This window comes from Daphnia pulex, chromosome 3, assembly GCF_021134715.1.
Source record: "Daphnia pulex isolate KAP4 chromosome 3, ASM2113471v1".
Lineage (NCBI taxonomy): Eukaryota > Metazoa > Arthropoda > Branchiopoda > Diplostraca > Daphniidae > Daphnia > Daphnia pulex.
Genome location: NC_060019.1, coordinates 2,127,149 through 2,136,659, shown reverse-complemented (window position 1 = coordinate 2,136,659; position 9,511 = coordinate 2,127,149). Strand labels below are relative to the sequence as shown.

Below are 9,511 nucleotides of genomic sequence, written 5' to 3'. Positions count from 1 at the left end.
AATGAAACATGACAGGTTGCAGTGGCACTGTTGCCGGTATACGAAAAATTAAATTTTTTAAAATTTTAATAAATTCAATCAGAGCAATAGAATTCGGAGTCTATAGCTCTGATTCAATAGATTACATGTTTGGCAATCATCTACTAAAATTAAAAACATGACCTTTTTTAAATTATTTCAATTGTGGAACAGTGGATGTATTGGATAAGGCGTCACTTAGGAACAGTTGCACCTATCAATACCAGGGTTCGAACCCCCTAGTGAGCAACGTTAGTTGATCACACCCCCGCTCTGGCGCCACTGTAATTCTATCCGATGGTTGATCGATCTATCGGCGAATCTAGCGGTTCAAAACAGAAGTCCCGTCCGCGGGTTAGGTCATGGACTACTTAAGCTAGAGGACGGGACCCTCGTCCTATCCCGCCGTGTTATAGCTTGTCGGGTGAATTTTTAATCATATTTTTTTAAGAAGGGTCAATCGATAGAGATTTAAAAAGCTATTCTAAGTCTCCAAAGCTCCTTTCTTGTGAAGATATTAAAAAAAAAGATATTTGCGCTTAAATTTTGAGGGGAACGGGAGAGGTGCTCGTTGGTTGTCTCCACCTAGCGCTAAGAATTCTAAACTATGGTTTTTTGAAACAAACAGAATCCAGAGAATCACCAGAGAATCATAGATAGCAGACGCACCTAATCAAACCAAACCAAAGCAAAACCAGAGAATCATAGAGTGGTAAACCAACAATCACCGCTAGGCGGCGACAACTAACGAGCACCTCCGTCAATTTCTAATTAGAATATCATCGAAATTAAATATTTGCCGCATAGGGATAATTTAATAAACTATAGCTCATTTCTAAAGCTCTATTGATTTCAGTAACAAAAAAAAAAAATGGTAGCCGACATAGGAATTAACGAAGTGATCCGTCCTCTAGCTTAAGTAGTCCATGGTTAGGTTCATACTAGAATCCCAATTGGAAATCAGCTGCTGAAGGTGTAATGCCGGATGATGTTATGATCTAAAGTCATACTAGAGGGTCAGTCCGTGTATGCGATGATGTCAGACTATGCCGAATGGACAGAAAAGATGTGAATGGGCTCAGTTGCGCGGGATTATTGAGCAACCCAATGGTTGTGTCAACGGCGTGCCCGGTGAACAGTGACGTGATTCGATTACGTGGCACTAAAGAACATTCAAGTCATCGCACAAATTGACCTAATACCGATAGAAACATTTTTTATTTTCTTGATTTAATCGGATTTAATAAATTTTATGAAGCAGACATTTCTTTGTGGGATTTTTTTCTCTACTTTTTCTTGTAGGTACGGTAATTTTACGGTAATTTTTTTTCGGCCACAATTATTCTATAAATACAAGTTCCTATAAATTGGCGACTTCTTTCTTTTCCTCGACATCCTTCATCGATGTTAAGAGGTATCTGACTATCTGGGCTTCCGGGAAGAAAGATCGAGAACAGTCGACACACATCACATCAGGACGCGTCTCACTTGCAATACGAGTTAAACAAATTGTTTAACTGATTCAGGTCAATGATTCTACTAAAAAATTTCCGTCATGCTGTAACAAATCAGATAATACCCTTACCCATACCAAAGCCATACCATTCGATAATCTCTCCATACCCATCATGCTTCGGCTAAGCTTAAGCTCCAAGCTTAGCTCAAATGTACGGCTATATACTGTTTGTTAATTTCAAAAGAGAAAATATGAAGATTTTATAACTTTTTTAAGTAATCAAAACGGCGATGGATGGTAAAAAAAACGTTATTAAGAAAAACATTTTTTAAAACTGATTTTTTGTAATTCATCGAAACAGCTTCAAACATATTATATTGAAATTAAATCAACGAAAAAAAAAGAGTGTGATGTTTTTTTCTGATTTACCTTTAAAATGAAAGATCTAATCTGGCTGCGAGGGGTTGTCAACTCAAAAAAATCCTCGTACACCCTCGGATTTTTTCAAAAAAATCCCTAAAAAATCCCAAAAATAAAAAAAAATCAAAAAATCAAAAAATCCCAAAAATCCCAAAATTCCAAGAATTTTGGTTTAATAAATCGACAAAATTTTACAAGAATCGATTTTTTTTCGTTATCGATTCTAATTCCCCTTACTGTGTTAATAATTCCCCTTTGGGCTTCTGTCTGTCTTTTGGTCTGTCTTCTGTCAGTGCCATGCTAGGAATTTTTGATGGGAAAAATGACTTCTATAAATTCTGGTATTTCTAGAGAGGATGACGATACATGGGAATTGTTAAAAGAAAACAAGGTCATTGTACCTGAAAGTATTAAAAAAATACTTAACGATCTCAATTTTAGTGGAATTCGTGCGTTGGCTAAAGTAAATGAGTCAAGTGTCATGATTGAAGAGTACATCCGAGATGTACTTGGTGATCCTGATGTTCTCGAAATTATGAATAAAGAAGAAAAACTACAAATATTTTGATCTATCTTTTCACGGTGCCCGTCCAAGTTCAAACTTTCACCTGGGCACAAAGTTACATTCCAAATTTTGTCAGAGGTTTGCAAAGAAATTGTCCAGCGCTGGACAATTACCTGTAAAGTAAAGCCACGTCAATCAATGGGTGTTCCATCTGGTAAAATAAGACTTTATAGCAATCTGAAAAAATCTGAAAAAATCTGAAAAAATCTGAAAAAATCTGAAAAAATCCCAAAAATCTGAAAAAATGATTTTTGGATTTAAGATCCGTACACCTTCGGATCGAGTTGACAACCCCTCGTCTGGCTGTTAGATCTCCTATTTCTCAGCAGGTTCCGGGTCGATCTGTGAATCCGTGCCCGGACTCATATTCGTCCGTGTCCGAGACTGTGGGGGACCCGTTCAAATCCGGGGAACTTTGGTCTAGCGTAAAGTTGGACTGTTTTGCTATTCGCTTTCCTGTAGCTTAATCATCTGCCCGTAATAGATTTTATCGTGGGAAATCTGCCCAGTGACTACCTTACTTGAAGATTTCGTCATCACGGCGATGCTATAGACATCTGGTGGTGATGCTGGTTGCTGCGTCATGGCTGGGACACGGTCTACCAGGAGAGGTACCCAAACGCCATGGCAGCAGCATAATCAAGGAAATCAGAAGCTTCCCTAATTTGCCGCTTGGATCGCGGGCGTAGCTTGGTCAGAACTCTTCAATGCTGTCATTGCCGCCAATTGCCGCCGGCGGTTTGGGGTGGGATTCCACGAATATATCGAGGGAGGGAGGGGAGAGGGAGACTGTGCAACACACAACAGCTCGTGGCCAAGCCACGCCCGCGATCCAAGCGGCATTTTGAGGAAGCTTCTAAGTCCCTTGATTATTCTGGCTGACGAAAGGGATAGGGCGTTTGGGTACCTCTCCTGGTAGATCGTGGCTGGGACATCAAAGATTGCGTCATCATGGCGACGCTATAGACATCTGGTGGTGATTGGCATGTTTGGGCATGTTTGGGCAGCGACTCGACTGACCAATCACAGCGTTGTGACATGAATAAGCTCCTTCCCCTTGAGACATGAATAAGCTCCTCCCCCAAAATATTCGTGACATTATCCGTGACATTATGCGTGACAGACACAGGCTCCTCCCACAAAAGCTTGTTCTTTTATTATATATGGATACTGTGCATACACAAACCGGTATATTCAAGGGACATATAAATGGTACGTGCGGGGAAGGGGAAATAAGGATCAACATGAAGAATTCCATGGATATGCTGTTTGTATCTCCCTTATCCTTGAGAGTACGCTGCAGTCATATCCATGGTACATCGCTGTGTTAGTAGGGAAGGGCGTACGCGGGAACGTTATTGCATTTAACTAAAATACAGAGAAATGCTAAAGCACCATGAAAACACATTAAGTTTTTAGAAAAAAAATTCAATGACAAATATTATGAGAACTTTACAATATGAAACATTATTACAAGTTTACAACCTACCCGAGGAGAATTTTCTCGTCGCATCTTTCGTAATCTACTAACAAAGCAGAAGGAAAAATTATTTTTTATTATGCTGATTTTCAGACCAGACGTAGACTTGAACTATCGACTGCAGATTTGAACACTCTAATCTCTACACTAAATTATCGTTAACTTTCGTTTTTTGACTAGCTGAGGATTTTGAACCGCACTACTTTAAATACTTTGTGCTTGAAATCGACTTCGTTAAAAACTGCCCTAAATCACGATAAGAAATGTAAATTGTAATTGCAATGTTATTTGCAATGTAAGAGCCAAGTTGCAGTAGTACCCTACTAAAATTTTATACCCTCACCAATAATACAAGTAAAAAAATGAATGAATAAATGTTGACGAAAATAATTGAAAACCACCATCGCTAACGGTATATTATCACAGTTATCTGCTGTCTTTGAATTATCCACATTATTACCGGTTGGACGATGGCTTTAACCTTTAGCAACACTTTTACAATTTGAGTACGCTAACCATTACACCAAAGGGTCATTCCGCCGAGTTTCGAATTTTTTCGTCGCAAAAAAATTAGATTTGCTTCATTTTTTTATCGCGTGTTCTTCATAACACGAAGAAACATTATACCAAAGGATTTCTTTTATCGTGAACGGGAAGCCTTCAATTAAATGTTAAAGTTTTGCCCCTTTTCACAAATTTTATGTGCGTTTTTTCATTTAAATTACTGCACTGGTCATTTATGTTAATTTTTAAATTATATAAAATAACGATAAAAAAGAAAAAATATTTCTATTTCTAATGATGCATTTGGAACTTTAAAACCATTTTGTCTTCATGCAGCAATCTCAGTTCAAATATATTTTTTAAAATAATCAGCTGATCAAATCTGGTCGTTTGGATCGAATCCAAATTTTTACGAGTAATAGGTGTAATTGTGAAGAACGCGCTGTTAAAGAATGAAACTTGTTCCGCAACCCGTTCAAGAGTTATGAATTTTTAAATTTCGTTTTTATTCTCTATGCCTATGATGCACGCGCTTCCTTTCCCCGCGGAGGGAGAGAGGGAGAGGGAGGGATGGTGCGCGCGTACAAAAGGCATAGGAAAAAAACGAAAAAGCGCAAAACTTTAACATTTAATTGCAGGCTTCCCGTTCACGATAAAAAAAATGCTTTGGTACAATGTTTTTTTCATGTTATGAAGAAAACGTGATAAAAAAATGAAGCAAATCTAATTTTTTTTGCGACGAAAAAATTCGAAACCCGGCGGAATGACCCCATACTTCGATTCAAAAACAAACGAGAAAGTGATAGCATTGGTCGGTGACACTTGGATTGGGCATAACGAGAGTGAGGAAGTTTTTGGGAGGTAGGGGAGACTGGAGTATACCGGGACACCGGGTCAAAAGGGACAGTGGGGGGGAAAATAGTAGATGTTCATAAAATTTAAAAATTTTCTAGTATGTTATTTAAATACGTATAATATACTTTGGCATGAAATTTGGTTGAGTTTTGTCAATAATTGCATGAGTTATTGACAAAACTAAAAAAAACGGTTTTTTTAAAGAAATTTGTGTCTCTGCCATTTTATGTTTATAGAAACAAATAAACGATAATGGCATGTAAATGTAGTATGGAAATGAAGCTGAATCATTTCTTGATCGTTAGAAACAAAAATTAGAATTTTAGATCAATTAGTTTAGACAGTATTAACTTTTTAAAAAAAGTGTCTAAACCGGGAAATCGGGACAGCTGTTTTTGGCTAATTTGGGACAGTTACGGACCAATCAACGTACAGCATTTTTAAGAGGCTCGATTTCCTGACCCTAGCAACGCAGGATGTCCTACTGCTCCATAAGGAATTTTGTTTATATAAGAAAAAAGGTTCATTAACAAAATAATCAAATTGAAACATTTATAAACTCAAAGAGTCTATGCAGTGGAACACTTTTGAAATTTTTTGAAATTTTATTAATGAATTTTAAGGCGAAAATGGAGGACGTCCCTCACCACCCACCCCAGTGTCCTCACTTACCCCCAAAAATAGGCTCCTCCCATAAATCTGAGTAAACTTTAAAGGTCTTTTATGGGGAAATGGTTTATTATAAAATTATACAAAAAATATGGGGGGTACATTACAATAGGGAATACATAAAATTTTTTTTTAAGAAATTAAATGATTAGTTGGGGAGATATAGGGGGCAAACGAAAACCGTCCCGTTTTACTCCAATCTCCCCTTACTTGAACAATGCCTCTATGACTAACAATGTCAATGCAAGCAAAAACGCTGAATTTATCTGATAGAAATATTGTGAGAACTGAAAAGTCACTCACTCCAACACGGTGATAGACGGAATAAAGAATTTATTGTAGAAACATCCATGGCTTTACGGTCCTACATGCGAAGCGCGAGACTTCTCTAGCATGAGGCGGGAAAATACAAAAACATAACTACAACGGAAAAAGAAGAAGCAATAACCCGACAGAATGTGACATCCTACGACGGGTGAGCCAGAAGGACTGAGCTGAAGATTGACATTTTGCGACGGGTTTTATATCAGTCCAAACAGGGTCAAGCGCGGTCATTGACAGTAGAGTCAAGGTTAGCATAAAACAGAAGAGGGGAATGACTTGTATCGATGTCAGCGAGAGAGAAATAAACAAACGAGGAGAATGAACTATTTTGCTGATAACTAGAGCGCTGACAGCCAATCCTTACAATATATTTTTTGGGAATCTATTGGTCAGAACAAATTTATTAAACGCAAGCTTTTTGGGTAAGGAATCACCTTTATCAAGGCGTTGTTTTTTTTTTTTTTTTTTTGCTTTTTGGCCTGAAAAACCAGTTGCACTTCCCTACTAACACAGCGATGTACCTTGGATATGACTGCAGTGTACTCCCAAGGATAAGAGAGATAGAAACAGCATATCCAAGGATTGCTTCATGTTTTTCCAAATTTTACCATTCCCCGCACGTACCATCTGTATGTCCCTTGGATATACCAGTTTGCGTGTACACAGACTCCTTAAATTGCATCCATCTCCGGTTTCACCCCCGGATCGAACTACTGATCTTCAATTCTGTAGCTCACCTCTCTCACCACTTGACAAACTGTTCTTATGATCCTTGGCCATGAAATGTTTTTTAGTAATGGAAATCAATATATTTTTTAGCATTAAGTCCATGGTGTACCTAATATGTTTATACTGTAATGCAAATTCTATGTATGTACCAAATGGTATCACAAAAAAATCATACCTCTGGGTACATTACTTTGACGTACAATCAGTACATTAATGAAGGCTGGTACGATCTACGATGAAAATTCTTTATTTGATTCCATCCTAGATCCGAATAAATATATACCTACGCTATACTAACGCCCCCCCCCCAATTATGACCTGGACATATTAATCCCATATTTACTTACATCTTACATTAAGTGGATGTGCCGTGTTAGTAGGGTTTTTTTTCAATTGTCATGCCACAGGAAGTTGTTGGTAGCTAGAATTTACTCTTCTCGATACAACTATTTCTTGTTCTGCTTGAAGTTTGCCACTACGCAAGCATCTCTAAAAAAGCATAGAAAACTTTCGAAAGGGACTGTTGGTCTCAACGCCGTACCCATATTTTCATGCGTCACAAAATACGTCATAAAATTGTCTGATCGAACGACGCAGGGTCGAAGCTCATTTTCACATCACCGTCCTAATCTCGACAGTTTCTTACACTAGTTTCCCAATCCCCCGTGTCCTACGTTCGCTGCCTTTTGTGTGTAGATGTCACCAGAGATATAATATCAAGGGAGGGTCGATGACTTAGAAGAAGCAAGTTTTTTTCTCACGCCACCGTCGTGAGAGAATGACGGCGCGACGCACATCATTTCGCGTCCGCGAGAGCCAAGCTGCTGCCACTTGCTCTAGCAATTTTTTCTACTGTAACAATTTCGGCCGCTTTTAACACGGCGTCTTATGGCGCTTCGCGTCTTTAGTTTAATCGAACCTTATGAAAAAGGGCTATTTTGGCAGCCTATAAGTATAAAATAAAGAGCTGCGCTAGCTAAGAAATATATTAAAAGTCCAGATTTTTGCATGAACAGAAACCTATTTAAATCTTAAACTAAAAATCGATTTTTTTATTTTAACTGTTTGTTCCCCTCATAACCCCTCGTGCAGAGTTGTTGCATAGCCCAAATCCCCACGAATTTTAAGGGCTTTATAAAAGTATCAAATCGTCCAATCAACCTTTCTATCGAGATACTATTGATATCATTATTTATGTGTACATTGACCTTTCCATTAGTATAAATACGCGATCGATTTTGATAATCGATAATTTATCACTTTTCTCGCTAGCCAAGCTGTGCCACAAACAAATGACACAAAACAAACATTTATTTTTGCAGCTACTCAAACAACCACATTTATATGAACTTGCTAATGCAGTAGTGAGTGATAGTGATACATGTTCGGCAACATGTGTCAACGACCCCAACCCAGCGATCAATTTAGGGCAAAGTGTGCTTTATGCGAGACATAAATGTTCTAATTATCGCATTTCATCGGTATCTCGATACACCATAATAATAATTCAAGAGACTGTTGTTGCAAAGCGGCTGTGAAAAAGCAGAAAAACTTGAGATATAACTGTTCTAATTATCGAAACACTGCGATACAGGAGTAAATAGACGATACCTTTAAATAGCTCTGTACGGAAACCATCCAGACAGTCCATTGCCTTTCTAGCGAATCAATCCGTACAAAAAGCGTTCCTACACTACTACAATAATCTAACATGCTTCGATTCTCCGCTATCCACTTGAGCTTGTTTGTTTGGGCGTTATCAGTTTATTCGATTTCTGGCTTTTCCGTTGAAGATCTACTGGAACAGCAAATGTATAAAAATGTAAGGAAATTTATCACAGTGTTTAATATTTTTTGCTTACTAGAAAATCACCATTTAGAAGTTTTTATCAATTATTGTTTTATTTTGACATTAGATTGAACTTAGAGAACTTTTGGTATCCACAGAACGTCGAATGGAAGCGTTGCAGCAAAAAAATGTATGTCAATTTTAAATCGGTATGTTCTAAACTATTTGTATTAATACTGTTAATAATTGACAGGGCATTTTGGAAAACCTGGTTATCAAAATGGAAATTGAAGCACGCAGGAAATTTCCATTTTTAAATGAATTATTACGACAAGTATCAACAACAGCGAAACCGCTGGCTGGTGCAGCAACTACCGTTAGACTTCTTGGTGACGTATTGCCTACGAGTCGTCCTGAGATCAAACGCGACTGAAAAATTCAACATTTTATTTAAAAAGTAAATTCGGTGATAAAACAATCAACGCATAACTTCGCGATAATTCTTTTTGATTCAAATTTTTCTTTGACCTATAAGGTTTGAAATTTTTTTAAGTATACACATAAAATTTTGTTTATTTTTGTCCAAGGTTTTTCCTTTTGAACGTTTGATGTAAAAAATGTTTTTTGTACAGTCCAGTCAAAGAACATGTGCAGTAACCCCCCCCCCTCCCCGACCCATTAAATAAACACACTAATAAGTTA

The 9,511-nt window shown here is 37.6% G+C and overlaps 1 protein-coding gene across 1 annotated transcript; it reads left to right on the top strand.

Annotated features, from left to right (window-relative positions):
* Window positions 1-8,654: 8,654 nt before the first annotated feature.
* On the top strand, window positions 8,655-9,511 carry LOC124189677. The gene is made up of 3 exons (XM_046582104.1): window positions 8,655-8,842; window positions 8,937-8,999; window positions 9,063-9,511. Exons 1-3 carry the CDS (start codon window positions 8,732-8,734, stop codon window positions 9,240-9,242), a joined length of 354 nt encoding a protein of 117 aa, XP_046438060.1. The 5' UTR covers window positions 8,655-8,731; the 3' UTR covers window positions 9,243-9,511.